Below are 20,446 nucleotides of genomic sequence, written 5' to 3' on the forward strand. Positions count from 1 at the left end.
CGGCAAATGGAATTTAATCCTGAAAAGTGAGGTGGTACATTTTGGGAGGAGTAATAGGGCAAGGGAATACACTATGAACGGTAGGACACTAGGAAGTACAGAGGACCAGAGGGACTTTAGGGTGCGTGTCCACAGATCACTGAGGTAGCAGGACAGATAGATAAGGTGGTTAAAAGGCATATGGGATACTTGCCTTTATTAGCCGAGGCATAAAATGCAAGAGCAGGGAGGTTATCATGGAGCTGTATAAAATGCTCAGTAGACCACAGCTGGATTACTGTGTGCAGTTCCGGTCACCACACTATAAGAAGGATATGATTGCACCAGGAAAGGGTGCAGACAAGATTCACCAGGATGCTGCTTGTATTTCAGCTATGAAGAGTGGCTGGCTAGTCTAAGGTTGCTTTCCTGAGAGCAGAGACGGCTAAGGGGGACATGATTGAGGTGAACAAAATTATGAGGGACATAGATAAGGTAGATGGGAAGGAACTTTTCCCCTTAGTAGAGGTCAAAAATCAAGGAGCATAGATTTAAGGAAAAAGAGGCAGGATATTTACAGGGAATTTGAGGAAAACCTTTTTCACCAGAGGTTGGTGGGAATCTGGAACTCACTGCCTAAAAGGGTGGTAAAGACAGGAACTGTCAAAAAATTTCAGAAGCATTTAGATGAGCACTTGAACTGCGATAGTATACAAGGTTACAGACCAAGTGCTGGAAAATGGGATTACAATAGATGTCCGACACAGACATGACGGACCAAAGGGCCTCTTTTTTTGTGCAGTAAAACTCTGACTCTATGAATAATGTTTCAACAGAGGGAAGAGCGGGGGGACATCATTCCCTCTAAGATGTAGAGGTGCGGGTCTGCACAACAATCAGGAATGGACCATAGTGCGACAAACAAGCTGTGCATAACAGAGGGCCATTCAAGGGAACATTGGAAGTCAATCACTGAAATTTACAAATCTTGATGTTAAATCTACAGTGGAGTTCCTATATTATGGGATATGAAAACTTTGATATTTCTACATGGAGATTTTGTTCCTCACACAGCCCTGCTCCTCTGGTGTCTCATTCTCACTTATCTGTTGCAGATATGGAATATGATCTTTTTCTAGCCTGGTCCAACATCTGTGCTGTGGTACCCCGTCAATTTCTATCACCAATCTGCTGACCTCTTCCTCCATTATGTGTTCCCTCATTAGAACACTATCTTTACTCCAACATTTATAGAGCACCATTGATATAATAAAATATCACAATGCGCTTCACAGGAGCGTTTTTAAACAAAATTTGGCACCAAGCCATGTAAGGAAATCGTTGGGCAGTTGGACAAAAGTATGGTCAGAGAGATAGATTTTAAGGTGCTCATGAAGAGGATTCCAGAGCTTAGAGACTTGGCAGCTGCCAATGGATCAGTGATGAAAACTGAATTTGTGCAAGTGGCTAGAACTGGAAGAGGGTTTTAGGCCTTACATTAGGTTAGAGGTAAGGAGGGGCAAAGCCATTGAAGGATTCAATCATTGGATGAGAATTTAAATTGAAGGCACTGCTGGACTATATTCAAGTCTGGAGGGAACATGGATGAGGGTTTCAGTAGCATGTGAGTTTTTCAGGGACAGAGAAACAAATGTTAATGCTAATAACAGACAGGGTAGGAGCTGAAAGCGCAGCTCAGGATCCACTCAGACACGAGGTTGCAAACAGCCTGGTTCAGCCTGAGACAGCGGAGGGGATGGAATCAGTGTTTAGGAATGGAGTTTGTGGCCAAAGAATATGGTTTTTGTCTTCCCACTGTTTAGCTGGCAAAAATGTCTGCGCATCTACTGGATATCAGACAAGCAGTGAGACAAATCAGAGGCAGTGGAAGGGTCAACAGTGTGGTAGAGCTAGGTGTTGTCAGCAAATCTGTTGGATCGGAGTGTTTCTGGAGGGGGGAGCATGTAGGTTAGAAACAGGAGGGGGGCAAAGATAACTTCTTGGGGGATTCTGGAGGCAAGAGAGCAAGAGCCGGGATAGAGGCCATTGCAGGAGATTCTCTTGCTATGACCAATGGAGGAGAGGTGCTGGAGGAGGATTCTATAATCAACTTGGTCAAAGGATGTAGACATAGCAATGAGGTATTTGACCCCATAATTATTTTGCAGCTTTCCAGTAAAAATTGGGAGGCCGTTCTTCTACTGACATAAATTATTTCTAATGCTGTAAAGGAAGTTAATAAAAATACATTTCTAAATGTTGAAAGGATCATGCTAAATTTAAACACAAGTACGTGCCTATTTAGTCCCAGTAACATAAATTAATTTGTCTGCAACACCAGTTAAGATTGTAGTCAAAATTTTTGGCTCAGCAATTTTCTCTCTGTTCCAGTCAGTTAACCTGCATTACCTTGATATCTTCATTCCCTGTGATGATGTCAGTAGCACCGGTTACAGGCTGTAGCAGCGACATCTGTTGGTACAGATTAGGAAAACAAACCAGAGATCCAAGAAGAATTTGTGCTTCATAACGTGGTGCCTGTGCGATGTACAAGGAGATATTTTTAAACAAACAGCAGAATACTTTGGTGGAACACAACACAGGTCCCTGAATGCATCTTGTTCTGAACACGGGCAACTGAGATGTTTCAACTGGAGAGTGCAGCCACAGCAAGTTTGCAGCACCATGGCTGGCTTAGTGGTGATGTGGAGATGCCGGCGTTGGACTGGGGTAAACACAGTAAGAAGTTTAACAACACCAGGTTAAAGTCCAACAGGTTTATTTGGTAGCAAAACTTTAACCTGGTGTTGTTAAACTTCTTACTGGCTTAGTGGCACAGGGGATAAGAGTTGGGAAAACAATATTGACAGGGAATTCTATAATTAGGGGCAGAAGACAGGCATTTCTGCAGCCATGGCAGGGAATTCAGGATGGAATGTTGCCATCACTGTTGCCAGGGTCAAGGCTTTCAGAGTGGCTGCAAAGCAGTCTGATGAGTGAGGATGAGCAGCCAACAGTTGTGGTCCAAATTACTACCAACAACATAGTTAGGGGGGCGGGGGTGAGGTCCTGTAGGCAGTGTTTCTGGAGCTAGGAAAGAAACTAACAAGTGGGATCTCAAAAGTAGTCATCCGCAGATTGCTCCTGGTGCCACAGGTCAGTGAATATACAAATAGGAAGATACAACAGATGAATGCATGGCTGGGAAGGTGGCGCGGAAGGAATGGCTTTCGATCCTTGGGACATCGTTCCCAGGTTCTGATAGAGATGGGACCTGAACAGGCCACAGGGACTGCACCTGAACAGAGCTGGGTTCAATGCCCTTGCAGTTTTATTACTGCTTTTAAGGAGGGTTTAAACTAACTTGGCAGAGGATGGGAATCAGGAGATATCAGAAAGGAAAAACAAGACGCACAGACAATTGGGAAAGACAGATAAGAGCTTTGGCTTACAGCATAAGAGTGAGAAACGGCAAGCATTATGAAATATCAGAAGGAGGAAAAACACAATAAGGTCTAAAGTAGGTTTACGGAGCATGTTATTAGAGCCAAGAAAAAAATGAGTACCATTACACTACTCAGTGTACTCTATAGACCACTAACTAGGGTAAAAGATATAAAGTTATAAATTTGCAAGGAAATTACAAAGAGGAGTAAAAGGTATATCACTGTTATAACGGGTGACTTTAATTATTATTCACTGTACTGGAACAACGACTACGTTTAAAGAAGAGATGGTTCAGGTAGAGTTAAGGTACATTTGAATGAGGGGGAAAGGTAGGATGAACAAAGCCTGAGCTCCCTGGATGACAAAAAGGACTAAGAACAAGACGAATCAGAAAAGTGGTGTGTATAACAGAAGTCAGGTCAATAAAGTGAGTGCCAGGCTGAACATAGAAGGCTCAGAGGGGAATTGTAAAAGCAAATCAGAGAAACAAAGAGTTTGAGAAGAGACTGACAGCCAACATAAAAGGGAATCTCAAGTCTTGTATAGATATATATATATATATATATATAAATAGTAGAAGGTGATAGGAGGAGGAAAGGAGCTGGTTACAGATGAAAACGATATTTCTCTATAGAAGCAGGGAGCATGGCTCAGATACAAAACAAATATTTTGCACCTGCCTTTGATGGAAGATATTGCCCAAGCTATAGTGAAAAAGGAAGTAGTTTAAACATTGTAGGGACTAAACGCTGATAAAGAGGCATCAGAAAATGATTATAGAATGGAGATTGCAGGGAACCAGGCTATTATCTTCCAATCCTCCTTAGATGCAGGGGTGGTACCAGAGGAGTGGCGAATTGGAAATATTCCCTTGTTTAAGAAGGGAAGCAAGAATAAGCCTAGCAACTATAGGACAAACAGTTTAACCTTTGTTGTAAGAAATAATTCAAGACAAAATTAAACAATGCTTGGACAAATGGGAATTAATTATGAAGCATGAATCTGTTGAGGCAAATTGTATTTAACTAACTTGATTGAGTTTCTAGTTGAGGCAACAAGGAGGGTTTATTTGGTTTAAGTAGCTGATATGGTGTACATGGATTTCCAAAACACATCTGATAAAGTGCCACATAGAATCATAGAATAGTTACAGGACAGAAAGCCACTCAGTCATGGTTTTCAGATCAATATTGGATAATTATCTGACAAGAAGAAAACTGCAGGGCTATGGGGAAAAGGTGGGCGAGTGTGACTAGCTGAAGCATTCTTGCAGACAGACAGAGCATGGAGATAACAGGTTAAACGGCCTCAATCTGTCCTGTAATTATTCTATGATTCTACAAATTTTGGATAATAAATATTCAGTCTGCAGCATATTCATGTTTAGAAATTTACAGCCACTAAGATATAAAAATCACTTGTTTTTTTCTGTAAGTGCAGTCGCGTTACTGAGTATATATAGTCTTATTCTAGCCTTTTGATGAAACACCTTTATGCTAGTGCACTGTCACCCTCCAATTCACACATTTGCTGCCATGGTATCTGCGCTGAGCAATCTGTCTCACATTGCACTAATGAGCAAACACCTGTTTGAGTGGAGAAATCCAAACCTTACTAACAGCTATTTGGTCCCTGTGGACAGCATGGCCATACTCACATCCAGCATGTCTGAGTTGAGGACTTGAGTCGCAACTGTGATGAAATCCCCGACCATCATTGTGAAACCAGGTAAACCGAGAAGGAAAAAGCGAGGTGAACAGTGCTTAGTAAGCATGTTCAGCACATCCTAGTTTTAATCAAAGCAGAAAATAGGATTAGTTATTACAAAAATAGACCGATGAACAATTAAGTCACGTGTATTTTGTTTTTTAAAAAAAATCTAAGTGGCGTCCTGAAGCACAGCAGTAATATGACTAAGGGTCATCTAGACTCAAAATGTTGGCTCTGTTCTCTTTCCAAAGATGCTGTCAGACCTGCTGAGATTTTCCAGCATTATTCTGTTTTTGTTCATAGAATCCCTACTGTACAGAAGGAGGCCATTTGGCCCATCGAGTCTGTACTGACCACTTCCCACCCAGGCCCTATTCCGGTAACCCCCACCTATTTACCCTACTAATCCCCCTGACACTAGGGGTCAATTTAGCGTGGCCAATCAACCTAACCTGCACATCTTTGGACTGTTGTTGAATAATAACTAAATACTGGTGAGGAATACACTTCCGTTCGACAGTTAACAAATGTTTGCAATTATAAAGATTTTGACTTTTTTGAACTCTTATCATTTTAAACAGAAAATATTGAGACTAAAGGGCTCAGTTTGGCAAATTAGTATGAATTTAGTAGAACTATAATATTCAAAAATCCACTACTCAAAATGAATTCCAAAAGCCTCTATTCTTGATTTCAGTTAATAGTCACAAAAGGTGTTTTTTTTTTTTGCATTCCTTTTGACAGTTGGCATTTGAATACCTTCTGACAATTAATTTTTAAAGTAGGTTGAATTATAGATTTCAAAACTAAACATTCTCTCGGACAGCAAATGGATTCTCCTAATAAAACAACTGCAAAACAAATGCTGACTGACTGCAGGGCAGAACAAAAGATCTACCTGTATGATAAAGAGTCTGATTAATTTGTCATTTTTACATCACACCTGTAATTACAAACACAGCTATGTATTGTCCTGAACCGCTGTTGTTGGATTTCTGGCATTAAGCAACATAGGAACAGATGGGAGTTTATTTCTGTTGACATATGCTGCTTTTTAAAAATGGATATCAGTGACCCAAATTCTATAAAGGTGACGGTCAGTGCATTTCCGAATGTAGAGCACAAACAGATTAGTTTTAGAAAAAATATGCTCATTTTTTAAAAAGTAGTTTGTAATTCTAAGTATTTATATCCACAAAATATATCAATACTATCATACACACAATGATCAACAACACCACTGAGATTAAACATTACAAAAAACTGTTTTTTAAAATAAGACTTTTCATAATATATCTTTAACAAATATACAAAGAATAAAGATAAACCAAGGTGTCCTACAGTGAATTATTGTTAATTTTGCAGAAGCTTGGCATGAAACACTTTGAAAGCGGTAATCTTGCACTGTTCATGTCCCACCACAGTACAGCAAGTTACCACATGATCTGGTTTAAACAAGTGTATTTTTACTCTACTGCACCAGATTAGATTTTTTGAATTTTTTTAAAAAACAGCTGCCTTTTCCATCAGTGCCAGTTTAGGACCAACAAAACTCAGCCGACACGTTTGAGAACCTTTGCATGAAACACTACTTCCTCACATTTAACAGTTATGCAAGGAAACAATAAAAATCAGTAATTGTCACTAACTCAATTTTTTCCAATGAAAAGAAAGCAGCATTGATACATGAAGTTCAACTGATGCATTACTAAGAACCATGTATAAGAGCTTAAATATATAAAATGTTTTCACTAGATACATAGTTGCTGATCACTTTATAACTGGATGAGTAAAGTTATTACCACATATAAATTTAGAAAGTCAAACAAATTATTGTGTACAAGCTCCATTCAATTTCTTAAGAGATAGATAGTCTTCTGTGGAGTCTAACCATCTGTTTATTGTAATCTAGTGAACATAGTGTTTAGTTAGGTTTGTTTTAATCTCCCCAACGTCTTCTGCTTCTATTATTCAAAATGAGTTTTCCTGACGCATAATGCCAATCATCTACGTGACAGTCAGTGTTTACTGACAAAAAAAGCAGTACTGTCTCGGCCTCTTTCCCTTCAGTACCATACTAATTAAAGATCTGCTGCAAATGGAAGGGATCCCAGCTGTTGCATTCTGTTGGTAGAAATTCTCAAAATACAATTTCCTTGACTATTTTACACTTAACCAACATTTTTACAACTTACGCCCCATTTGACCCGGGGTTGAGCTTCGAACCTCATCTCCACTCCTTCACAAAGGCCACCTACTTCCACACGTCCACACCTCTGCCTCAACCCATCGGCTGATGAAAACCTCATCCGTGCTGTTGTCACCTCAGCCTTCCATCCTCCATAAACACAAGATCATTCAAAATTCTGCTTGCTGGATGCTAACTCATGCCGTCTCGTTCATTCACCACCCAATGTTCACCAGCCTACTCTGGCTTCTAGTCCACATACCCTCGATCTTAAAATTCTTAACCATGTGTTCAAATCCCCTTATGGCCTTACCCTTCTCCATCTCTCTTAGCTCCCCCAGATTTACGACCCATCAAAATCTGTGCAATCCTTCAATCCATCATGTATTCCCCAATTTCTTTGCCCCACACTGACAGCTGTACATTCTGCCATCTAGACCCCAAGTTCTGGAGTTCCTTTTCAAAACCTATCTCCTCTTTTAATAGGCTATTTAAAACATGTCACTTTGACCAAGCTAATATGTCCTCCTTTAGTCCATTGTCAACTTTTGTCTGACTACAACTCCTATGAGGTGTCTTAGGACATTTTATTCCATTAAAGATGCTAGATCAAAGTACTAGTTGAAGAAACTGCGGACATATTTATTGGGAGAACACTAATTATCTCAGCAAGTCAGTTTTCAAAGGCCTCCAAACTAGAGACTCGCTTATGAACACAAAGTCAAAAAGTCTCCCTGAAACGTTGTATCTGACAACACCGATAGACTTCAAAAGAGTTTTTGACAAAGGGTCATCTGGACTCGAAACGTCAGCTCTTTTCTCTCCTTACAGATGCTGCCAGACCTGCTGAGATTTTCCAGCATTTTCTCTTTTGGTTTCAGATTCCAGCATCTGCAGTAATCTGCTTCTATTCTGACAAACTTCAAAGCTTGGACCTTGATTGGCACCATTTAAATTTGTGGGTGACCATAGAAATGAAAAAGAACTGCAAATAAACAATTGCACACAAATCACTAACCAAATTTTCACGCAAGGTAGCGCATTTAATTTTTAAAAATTTCATTCATGTGATGCAGGCGTTGGCTTGACAACATTTATTGCCATCCTTAATTGCCCTTGAACCGAGTGACTTGCTTGGCATTTCAGAGGGCATTGAAGAGTCAACCACATTACTGTGAATCTGGAGCCACATGTAGGCCAGGCCAGGTAAGTATGGCGGAGAATTCATCAATTATAAATACTAAGACATCAATATAGACAGACATTATTTTGTAAGCAGGACCAAATGGTACTATTATTTTGAGATGTTCATCACTTTCAAATGAACATAATTTTTACTCCCTTCATATATTTTGCATGATTACTAGTGTTAACACAGAATAGCAAGGCATACCCAATTGTTGGTAACCTAATGGCCAAATTCCAAAAGCCTTAGGTTCGCCTCGGAACTAATGTAAAATTCTACCAATAAATTACATAAAGTAGTCACCAAAGATCAGTCAGAAAAAATAAAACCACCAAAAATCTTGTGTCGTTACTTCTTCAGCTCAGTGGCGTGCTTTTTTTTTAAAAAGAGAAAGTGCATCTAATACTTAATATGCCAAAAGTTACAAGGCAGGGAACGCATTTACAAAAGGGATATATACTGTAGCCTTAGCAAAATGCTATTCCACAATTACTGTGGGTAGTCTAACCTGTTAAACTTCAAACTCATCTGAAAACCCCAATCTGTACGGGAAAACTGCAAGATGAGAACATCTGCCCTTTATCAGCTGGATCATAAAAAATCATCTAATTCAAATACAGGCATGTTTTCCTTCCCTTTTAAAGCACAGTTCAGTAAATATGAACTGCAGCAGGCTGCTCGCTACCTGGTAAATGAATCACTTTAATTGAATGCTTTGTACACAGAGCTTGCAGAAATGCAAGCAGTCGTGAAAACATATGGCGGTAGCAAAAAGCAGTTGGTGAGTGCACTTTGTTACTGCAACAATCCCTTCATTCCTGGATGACTGACTGTTGATGAACAAAATCTGCAAAATGATTTTGTTCACACTGTTAATTTCAAGTATTTTATTAGTGCGCCGTTTATTTCATTTAGGTGAAAAGAGTCAATGAAGTAGAAAAAAACACAGCTGTTTGTGTAATTAACAACCATTATAACATGTGTATGTATTTCTAGAGAAAAAAAACTGGACCCGCTCAAAGTTATTACATGTTGTTAGAATTTGCGGGGGGGGGGGGGGGGGGGGAGAGAGAGAGGGAAGAGAGTGGGTGGATGGAGTTGAGACTCCTTCTCACCGGCAAGGGGGGGGTTGTGGTGGTGATGGTGGGGGGTGCAAAACAAGAGGAATAAGTTGGTTAATTCAGACAAAAGACCTGGAAGGTTCTAGGGGAAGTGAGGGGCAAAGTGCTGTTGTGTTCTGACTCACCACCAATTTATTATTAAGCATGCTCTTCCATGTATCGTTGTGCCTGCAGTCATCTAGTGTTGTCTGTGGGTTTTTATAAATGGTACTAACAAAAAATCCACGCACGGACTGCACTCAACTCTACTTACAATAAAATGATCAACCATTTTGCAGTTAACTGCCTTACCTACAAAAACCAAGATGATTTTTTTTTAAAGTAAAAGTCATTTAAAGCAATGCTATTCCGGTACAGAACACAGTTTTAATTGCGTTTCATCCTACCAACACAAAATATCCACTATAACCTCGGATTTAGTAAATACGAACCAATTGATGAAGTGGGTAATGCAAATGCTGAAACAATCAAAACACATTTTAATTCAAACAATTATCACTTGAATTTCCAATTAATAAAAGCGAAGTCCAAAATATATAGATATAGATTTTTCAGCATCTAGCCAGAATAAGCTCGATATCCCAATTTAATTAGTGCAGCATGGTGGCACAGTGGTTAGCACTGCTGCTTCACAGTGCCAGGGACCTGGGGTTTGATTCCCAGCATGGGTCACTGTCTGTGTGGACCCGAACAAGCACCAGAGTGTGGCGACTAGGGGATTTTCACAGTAACTTCATTGCAGTGTAAGCCTACTTGTGACACTAATAAATAAACTTGAACGTTAAAAATTTAATTGGCCATTTTGTGGTTCAAATGCGATGGTTGTTCATTAAATGCAGTTTTATATATACCATACGATCAAAATCTAGAAACATGCATACTTCAGAACACTAATATAAATTTGTTGGCAAACTGATCTCAACCCTGAGGCCTACCTTCCAGCTCCTTTCATTCTACTTTGCTCAGCTCTTAACCACCTAACTTATTTTCCTAACCTCTATGACAGTAAACATTTCTTTCTGCTCAGTAACAGTCAACTACCCTTTCAAAATCATTATAACTTCATCAAAAGACTCAGGTCAAAACATCTGATCTTGTTAACCAACCAAAAATCTATCCTTGGACCGTCCCTCTTCCTTTGCTGCATGCTGCCTGTTGGCAACATCATGCAGAGATTTGGCACCCAGATCCACCTCTCCATGTTTCTTAATCTCATCCACTGCCTCCGTGCTCCTAGTCTCGGTCTGTTTGACATCCAGTCTTGGATGAGCAGTAATGTTTTGTCAGTTAAATATTAGCAAGACAGGAGCTAATTCCTTCAACTCCTGCCACCAACTCCAACCCTCCTTGTCCAACATCTCGGGCTGAACCAGATGGTGTGCAACCTCCGCGTCCCACTCAATCTTGAGCTGCATTTCCAACTCCGTATTCTCTCCATCATAGAGAGCATATTTCCAAATCTATATCATCTACTGTGCTTCCCCTCCCCATCCCAACTCCATCTCAGCCCATTTGCTTCTGACAATTTGATACATGCCTTTGTTACTTCCAGACTCCATTATGCCAATGCCATCCCCCCCCCCCCAGCCTCCCACCCTCTAAAATGTTTGAGTGTAAAACTCTGTTTAATGGCACTACATAACTACAGTTGTTGTTGTCCCTCTACTTCAATTTTCTGCCTCTTAATGACTTCTATGGCCTGGCCATTTCTGTAACATCCTCCAGTCCTACAAGCCTCTTGTGCATTGCTCCCTTTTGCTCAACCATGGGTTGTTCTAAGCTTCTGTAGCATCAGCTGCACTAAGTCAGTTAATATTCTCAGTATTTTTTTATGAAGTTGTTTTAAAGAATGAGTGTTAACAATATAAACTAAAAAGTAAAGATTTTTTTAAACTTTAGAAGCGTAGATCTAGGCCAGAACTTTCCAGCCATTCGCGCCCTGCTGTCGCTATAAGCGAGGACAAAGAATTTGGTGCTCAGTCAAATCTCTGTTCACTGCAGCAGAACCAGAGAATCCCGTTGGCGTGGACAGCTGGAAAATTTTGGCCCTAGAAATTGGATTTTGTTTAATTGTCATCACTGTAAAATGGACATAACAAAGACCAATTTCAAAGACCAACATCTGCACCCCAAGGATGCCCCAAAGATCCAAATATTAGACTAGCCTGTTTTTCAGGCTGCCTCAAACAGGCATTAGGCTCCTTTTATATGTTAATGAAGGAGCTTACACCAAAAGAGAAAATGCTGGAAAATCTCAGCATGTCAGGCAGCATCTGTAAGGAGAGAAAAGAGCCGACGTTTCGAGTCCAGATGGCCCTTTGTCAAAGCTGACAGGGACAAGGACCGTACAACTGTTTTAGGAAGCCAATTGACAATTGAACCTCCCTAAGCAAACCAGGGACTGGACTTGCCCCACTCAAACTGCGCTGCTGCGAATGTGGCTTTGCAAATGGCCTCTCCCCAAAGATTTCTTCAATTTTCATCTGAAGAGCAGTACTGTTCCTCCCAGTTCCACACCAATCCTAATGGCTGCTGCCAGCTGCAATCAGCACACCTCACAATGATTTTCCTGCAGCTGAAAAAATACTTCTCAGAAAAAAAACTCACTTTCCACCCCTTATGTTTCAATGGCAGTGGATAATATCCACACTCAACTAAAGGGTCATATCCATACAAACAGATGGATTGCAAAACCTCATGTGTCACAGGGCTGAATTGCTATGATGCTATCTACTGCTGCCTCGGGGTAAGGAGGAGGTCAACAGTACAAAACTGAATTTGCTTTGCAGCATACAGACCAGCAGCTGTTTTAAATGGTTAGACAGCTTGCCTAGTTTTTAAAAAGCAAAGAGATGACACCACATTCTGGGGGATGCAAGAGAGAGAGAATTGTAAACGCATCCCACCTATTATTGCCCTTAATTACTGCACAGGTTTACACGTCTAGAATAACCACTTGCCTGGAGGTAGAAGAGGGATGTTACAGCTCAAGAATCAACTATGAATTGTTGTCTTAAGAGGAAGAAGGATAGTTAGCCAAGAGAACCACCTCCTGCTTTCCTCTTCCCACTACCCCATGGAAGATTCTATTCCACTTGCACTTAGTTTTTTTTTCCTTTTCTAAAATACATTCAAGGTTTGTTTGAAAATCTTGCAATTTGTTAGTGAATAATTATATCTTCAAAAATATTAAAACATTTGGTTTCATTTGTTCATTGCATGATGACAAAAAAAAAAGCCTGATTATAATCACTAGGATTCATTTTGTTTTGGGAGTTTCAGCTGCAACAAAATGAAACCTTGAGGCTAAACCATGTATTACAACAAAGATTGTACGAAAAACTGTTACAGCCTTTCCAGTCATACTATACACTTGCCTGGATAGGTGGTATAATTTAGGTGCCTGAAGACCCAACACCTCCTGGTATCGTATACAACAGCAATGCAACCAGAGAATAGTGCACATGGCTCTGGTATCTTCCCAGTTAACTTCAAGGGGGCAATACTCAAAATATCTAAAATTTTGCCAATATGTGTAATCGTGCAAAAACTTTGATATCCTTATTCAAAATCCAATTTCTGTTTTTGATTTTCTTTTTGAATACTGAAGTTTATAACTATATGCTTAGATTAACAGTGAACAAACAAGGATATAAATCAAGAAATTGACCAAAAACATTTAGCAATTATTTCGTTGTTCTTCTTCAAAGCAATAAAATTCCAACAAGTTATTCTTTTAAGTAACACCTGCATTATTCGCTCTGGAAATTAACTGACCGCTTGGCAGATGGGGAAAAAGGGAGCTTGTTAATGTATTAATCATTTTGATTTCATCCGATTTTTGTCCATTCATACATGAAATAATGTATTATTTACTTATTACTACATTGAAGACGGGGATTAGGAGGTTTCATTATCTTTGCAGAATGAATGGAGCTGCACGCCACTTGAGAAAAGAAAAACAGTACTGTTAAAATCATAACGATCAATCTAACTTGTTTAATGGCTGCTGTGCAATATGAGTGATCCAGCAATGCTTATAGAACACTGCTGTTTTAATTCACACCCCTAAGTTTATTATTGGCAGTTACTCATTTACAATTAATTACTGGCTGTTGATACCCCAGCCATCTGGCACCCTCTGAAATGGTATTACTATCTAACAATTGCAACAGTGCTTAAACTAAGCTTTAAGACTTCTCCACAACATATGGGAATTTGCAGCAAGCATGATGAATAGCATTGTGAATATTGCTTCAAATTAATCCAGAAAAAGAGGATCAGAGCACATTCATTTAAAATAGATATTACAAAATACTTCTTTGCTCAAGAGTGAAAGATGTTTGGAACAATCTGACAGGCTGCATACTAAGAAGCAAAAATGTCAGCACTGTTCAAGAGAGTCTGTTATTATTAAAGAGTTAGTAGGATAGTAGAGATTATGGCCGGAATTTTACCGGCACGCCTGCCCCGATTCCGGGGGCGGGCGAGGCTCGGAGAATGACACTCTCCGTTGGCCTCGGGCGGAATCGTGCGAAACTTGGGCGGACGTGCCGGTAAAATTCTTCTGGTCCAAACGTCCTTTTCTCATCCTTAACATTTCTTATGCTCTTACGATTATAATTAGACAGGTTTTTACTGACTGTGACAAAAGCAAAAAGGAAAGGACACACTTGAAACGTTAACTGTTTATACCTCCACAGATGCTGCCAGACGTGCCAGGTATTTCCAGCTTTTAAAAAAATTTTTAATCAGCTCATTGGGACCTTACGTCAAAATTTCACGAGATACCCTCAATAATTGTGAATATGCTTCTACGTGCATTTAGTTTAGAAATTTTCAAATTAAATGCTTCAATGAATGAGGTTGAAAAAATAAATCAGCATCCTTGCCATTATGAGGAAAGGCAACATATTTCCCGTGATTGTTTTAGCAATATACATTACCCGAAACATAAGTTATTCTAGTAAAGCCTTCAACAAAATGTTATATATTCTCTGAAAAATAAAATTTTGTACACCAGAAATAAAAGGCTACATTCATGTGGTTGTGTGCACCATCTAGGGGTAGAAATTAATAAAACATCAGTGAGAGGATGCATCTGCAGTTAGTTGTGCTGCAAACATGCGTTAATTCACTTCACAGCCCCTGTCTCGAGAGAGGAAAATATTGACTGCTGACAATCGACTAGATTTATTAACTGATAAAATAGGTAGAAATTAGAAACAAATGCTCAATAACTTAACCCTGTTCATTCCTCTCCAGGAAGGAGCAGTGTATTAACTTTCAAACTGAAATTTTCTTTGCAGTTTTGAAAATGACTTTTATTTACCTAGCACCTTTTCCAACTTCAGAAGTCCAGTCACTGTGGTAATGTATGAAACACAGCAGCCAACCTGCATACAGCAAGGTGCCTCAAACATCAATGCAATAACCAAAAACTCCACTTAAGTGTTGCTGGAAGGATAAATATGGCTAGACTATAGGGAAGGATTCCCCGCTCTCCTTCAAATAATGCCATGGAATCTTTACATCCATTTGAGAGGCCAGATAGGAACTTTTTTTTTTAAGAACATCCCTTCCAACTGTGTAGCATTCCCTCCCTACTGTCCCGGCATGACAGCCTGCTGCAGTCCCTGGAGTGGGATATCGAACCACAACCTTTTGACTTGAAGACGAGAGCACTACCTACCATTGAGTTATGAAAGGCACTATGTTGATAACCACAGATACCTATCTAAAAGTAGATATGAACGCTACATATTAAAGGCACAATCTAAGATACCATGTAACACAATAAGCGCAGAATTGAAGCACCACAAAACATACTTAGTCATCTCAAGTGACGCCAAAAACCCCACCTCACAGTAAATAATTAGAATATTTGTTGAATAACTAACTTAAAAACATAAGAATGGTATTGAAGATTCCAGATTTTGTACTATTCCATTCCATGAATAAAAGAGTTCTGAAGAAGAGTCATACGAATGCATAACATTAACTGCTTTTCTCTCTCCATAGATGTTGCCAGACCTGCTGAGTTTATCCAGCATTTTTTGTTACCATTCCATGAATGCTCTGTCCAAAGACAACTGAGCTAACCAGCCCCATTCACTAATGTTAAAGCAACAGGAGTATCTCAGGAGGAAGGCAACATCCCAATATAAATGGGTACACCTTGGTGGTTGTGCCATCAACTCCAGCGTGAGCCATCTGTGGCTATTTCCTGTTTCTTATGCATGCTTTCTCTTGGCCATATCATCCATAAACATGGGCTCTGCTCCTGTATCCACGTCAATGAAAGCCTCAGCCGTCACCACTCAATCCCACAACATTTGCCACACGGACCAACATTAAGCTGTGGATGAACCACAATTCCTTCAAAATAATCAGGAAGAGCAAAGCCATCCAGCATAGTTTCTGCCAGAACCTCTGCACTTCAACAGCAGTTCCAACCTGTCCTCTGACTGCTCAATCAAATTTAAACCCACCGTGCACCACTGCACTGTCCTGCTAACTCTGAGCTAAGCCAAACCCCACACTTCCATAACATCCTATTTTTATCTGACGTATTGCTTTTTCTATTGGTTTCTCTATTTGTTTTTCATATACCGTAAGCAAGTACAATCAAGTAAAATAAGCAGCTACACGATCCCTTGCAAAGCTCTTCATATACTTGCGTTAACTTCTTTTCAAACAAAGAAACAAGTTCATATACAAGGAATCAACATCTAAACCACTGCCTTTTACTAGAAATCAGTTAACAATTCGCTGTGCCATTTTTATAAATGCATTTTTTTAAAAACTAGAGGTACCATTATGGGCTGGACAATTGTGAGGTAATATTTCAATACCTCATAGCTAATATACCTTTAATCACAAAACATTTTGACCCCATGTTCCATAGTTCAACTAATAACAAGAGCTTATGTTACAACAATATCCTGTAATACGTAGAGCATTACTCATCGCTCCAGTGATTGTAGCCAAGGTCTTATTGCGCACGGTAGGCGAATGCAAAATATCAAAGACTGAAGAACTGAAGCTCAAGCTGTCGTCCATGATCATCTGGATATAATTGATATTGAACAAATTACTTCCATATTAAAGATTTAGTTTGATCTATTCCACAAAGTGTTAACTCTCAGTTTTTTTCCTCCCATCAGGGAAGTCAAACAAATAACTCAACCTTTTAAAGCAGTTTATAGCAAGTCACACTCGTAGCATCTGTTCAATGCCAGATACTGCAAAATGATTCCATAACCTCTTACCCAGACTCTGTCCAGACGACTTGTCCACATCACAAAGGCAATGACCACTAATGTTACAGGTGATGGTGGAAGGATAGCCTGTGGAACACCTTTGAACCACTACTGAAGGGCCACGAGTATTCTTTGGTGCAATCTTTTTCTCAGGGCGTAAGGAAATAGAGCTATCACAGTCATACAAATAACACTGACCATAACAGATAGTACTATGAAAGTGAGTAACATAATGGAGACCATGGGAGGTCATATTACATTTCATTTGGTGACGATCTGCCTACATTTTTCTCCCTATAAAAAGGCTCCTTCGAATATGCCTGTATTAAGCACATCTGGGCTTTCCTGATTGATCACAAATGCCACATGATAGGAATTCTTAGATTTTTTTCCCCTTTGGACAACATCTGCATCAACCAGTTCTTCCAGGTATAGGTAAACATGTGGGGCTTACTTCAAAATATGATCACTATTGACATGGTCCGGTTAAAACATAGGAAAAAGTAACTTTAATCTAGATGGGGGTACAGCGTACATGTCATCCATTCTGTCGACACTGATCCAAGGTACTTCCTGCAGGTATTCACAATTTCATACGGGCAACGTACAACTTCTCAGGCCAGCTGGTTCAGTGGTTGAACAGCCTGTATGATCTGTGCTAGTTGACCATTTTGGGCTTCAATGTCAGGCTGAAGGAGGTTGGGTCAATCAGAAATTGCGTGTCCTTAGGGACTGCAGTAACGAGAGTGAAATGTTGAGCTTTCTTGACCTGGTGAAATATTTCCTGCATCTAAGCAAGCAACAGCTTCTAAATTCCATTTTCACCCCTTGACTGCCTCCAGGAAAATGAGTGCCCCGAATGTATTTTGAAGGATGGAAGTACAGGTAGCAAACACTACCTGATATTTAACTATTTCATTGAACGCAGTCACTAAATAAGATTCGCCTAAAAAGCAGCTTCAGCAGTCCAGTGCAAAACGGTGAATAGTGGAAGAGGGGGAGGATGTAACAAGTACTTTAAAAACAAATAAATCATACTGGTCATTCTGAACTGCTGGATTGAACAGCCCTTAAATTAAAAAAATGATTGTTGCTTGGTTGATGCGAACGTCACGATCTCAGAGCTTTCCAAAACTGCCCTCTTCAGGGCATATATGGAATGGCTTGTGAACTTACTATTTTCTTCTTAAAATACCTGAACTTCAAATGAGCTATTATCTTCTATCAGCCGCTTCTAAAAGTCTGGAAATTTGAGACAAATAGATAGGACAGCATCCCAGATAGCCACATAGGCTCCTCTGTCTATAACGTTCAAGGGTTACTTCTCCCAGCATCAGCAGTTTAATCTATAGGTCCACACTGTCAGAATTAGCTATCATCCAATTCCTATCTGAAAACTAGCCAAGTCAATCTCGATGGTATGTTTATGTACGAACTACCCAGGATATCTGGTGGCAAGCCACACCTCCTGAGAATAAAGCTCCTTTCCCAATCAATTCAGATTTCTCTTGCGCTGTGGAACTTGGAACTTGACAGCTTACAGAACACCATGGAGTTTATAAAGACTGAACTTCTAAAATGGGAGGTACGTCACCTATCTACTACTCCTCCTCCGAGACACAGTCTAACTGCCATTGGCAAGTACGTGCCTGGAACTATGTTATGAGAAACATGAAGCTTCCCTTGCTTAAGATGAGACATGGGTTAGTGTGGTTTCTGCATGCAAAGCAAGTACTTGGCCTGAAACAGTGACAAATACTCCAGCAGCCGGAGCAATAAAGTTAAGACAAGTTAGTAATTTGGACAAATGTTGTTGGGGAAAATAAAGGTAGTTTTAAGGGATTGATGTTTGTATTGATAAACATTAGGAATAAGATATAGTTTTGAGTTTAATTTAACGTTTCTGTGCCTGGAAGGGTAAATACCTATAGTTAGTTGGATTCATGCTGGACAAAGATGGTTGTATGTGTGGGGGTTGGTTTCAATTCCAACTGTGATTCTATTGTGCTTAGAGAGGGCCACAGTGTGAAGAGTAAATAAATCAGCAATGGTTAGCAACTGGGGCCTTATAAGGTAGAGAAACTTTAGAGAAAGTTTTAGCTTAGCTAATTTGAATTGAGGATGACAGTGGCGCAGTGATTAAGCACTGCAGCCTCAGCTCCAGGCACCGATTCTGGCCTGGGTTATCTGACTGCGACAGGTTTGCACATTCTCCCATTTGTGTGTGGGATTTCGCTGGGTGCTCCAGTTTCCTCCACAGTCCAAAGATGTGTAGGTTAGATAGAAACATACATAGAAAATAAAAGGAATAGGCCATTTGGCTCTTCAAGCTTGTTCCGCCATTCATTTAGATCATGGCTGATCGTCAAATTCAATACCATTGTACCTCTGTTTGTCTGCGTATGCGTGCCTGTGTGTTTTTAAGTGCGAGACCCTGTCTGTGTACTCTGCCTAATGCCCAATGTCAGTCGGGATAGGCTCCGACTCCCTGTGGCACTGAATTGAAGTAAGCAGTTAAGTGAAAGTGAAGTAAAGTAATTTGATTGCAGTTGGAGATACATAGTGATAAAGAAGACAGCTCTCTCAGCCCTGCTCGAAGCAGCTGGTTCTGGATGGCTAAAGAGGGAACATCTCTCTCAGCCTTGCTAGAAGAAAAATCATACTATGGAGTAATGGTTATGAAAAAAGCTGCCGGAAAGCTACTTAAAGGAAACTAGAGAAATGGAGAGAGTTTCCACAAAGTCTGGAGTTAACAGAACAGAGGAAACTGGGAACCAGAATAGAATACTATTCAGTTAAGCCACAAGAGTTGAAAAGGCATTGGAGGCCAGCAAGGTAGCTGCAGCAGTGCCAAGATGTGTGAGAAATTACTACAGTTTGGGAGATCTTATTTCAAATAATTGAGGAAAACAATGGCTGGACACCGGAGTTTATGTAAAAGCCTTTAAGACAAAGAAAATATGAAGGGAGAGATGTAAAACCTGAAAGCGAAACTTTGATGGAAGCAGTGGAAAGAAAACATAATTTTTAAAAAAAATTTGAAAGTGTGACTTTTGAAAGCAGAATTTGAAATCAATCGTGTGGAAGCCAGAATTCAGTGAGACAAAGTGGCTCACGGCTATAATAACCATCCACAGATATTCACTTGGGTTCAGAGAGGAGTGTGTCCAACCACAGTCATCTTGTGTGCTTAAAAGGGAGTGTGTGTGTGTTAATAAGACCATTGTAGTTTATGAATTTTGTAATCCAGGTTAATCTTACAATCTGTGTGTAATTGTAAAGCTAAGGGGAGAGTAAAGGAGTATTGTATAATAATACAATTTTTCATGTTTAATAAATGTTTTTTTCTAAGCGGTTCTATGACTCTGCTCCGCCACGTGAGCGGTTACAATTACAGGTAAACCTTTGACGTACACAACACTGGAAAAAGGCTAGTTACTTCTAACTTTTTGTCAGAGGCAAGGTATTCAAAGCTATTTTCTCGCCCACTGAAGATCTCAGATTCAAAAATATAGCTTTACTAGTATTCAAAGGAGATGTCAGAGTTGTAAGT

General features: G+C 39.8%; 1 protein-coding gene across 7 annotated transcripts in view; it reads right to left on the minus strand.

Annotated features, from left to right (window-relative positions):
* Window positions 1–20,446, minus strand: part of ralgapa2 (Ral GTPase activating protein catalytic subunit alpha 2) — a 487,945-nt gene that overhangs the window by 255,713 nt on the left and 211,786 nt on the right. For all 7 annotated transcript variants that reach the window (XM_078230304.1, XM_078230302.1, XM_078230299.1 and 4 more), the window contains 2 exons: window positions 5,084–5,212; window positions 2,389–2,517 (listed from right to left, as the gene is read on the minus strand). In XM_078230304.1, the coding sequence (XP_078086430.1) occupies window positions 2,389–2,517; window positions 5,084–5,212 (258 nt within the window). The remainder of the gene's footprint in view (window positions 1–2,388; window positions 2,518–5,083; window positions 5,213–20,446) is intronic.

Source organism: Mustelus asterias, chromosome 15 (genome assembly GCF_964213995.1).
Source record: "Mustelus asterias chromosome 15, sMusAst1.hap1.1, whole genome shotgun sequence".
NCBI classification, from domain to species: domain Eukaryota; kingdom Metazoa; phylum Chordata; class Chondrichthyes; order Carcharhiniformes; family Triakidae; genus Mustelus; species Mustelus asterias.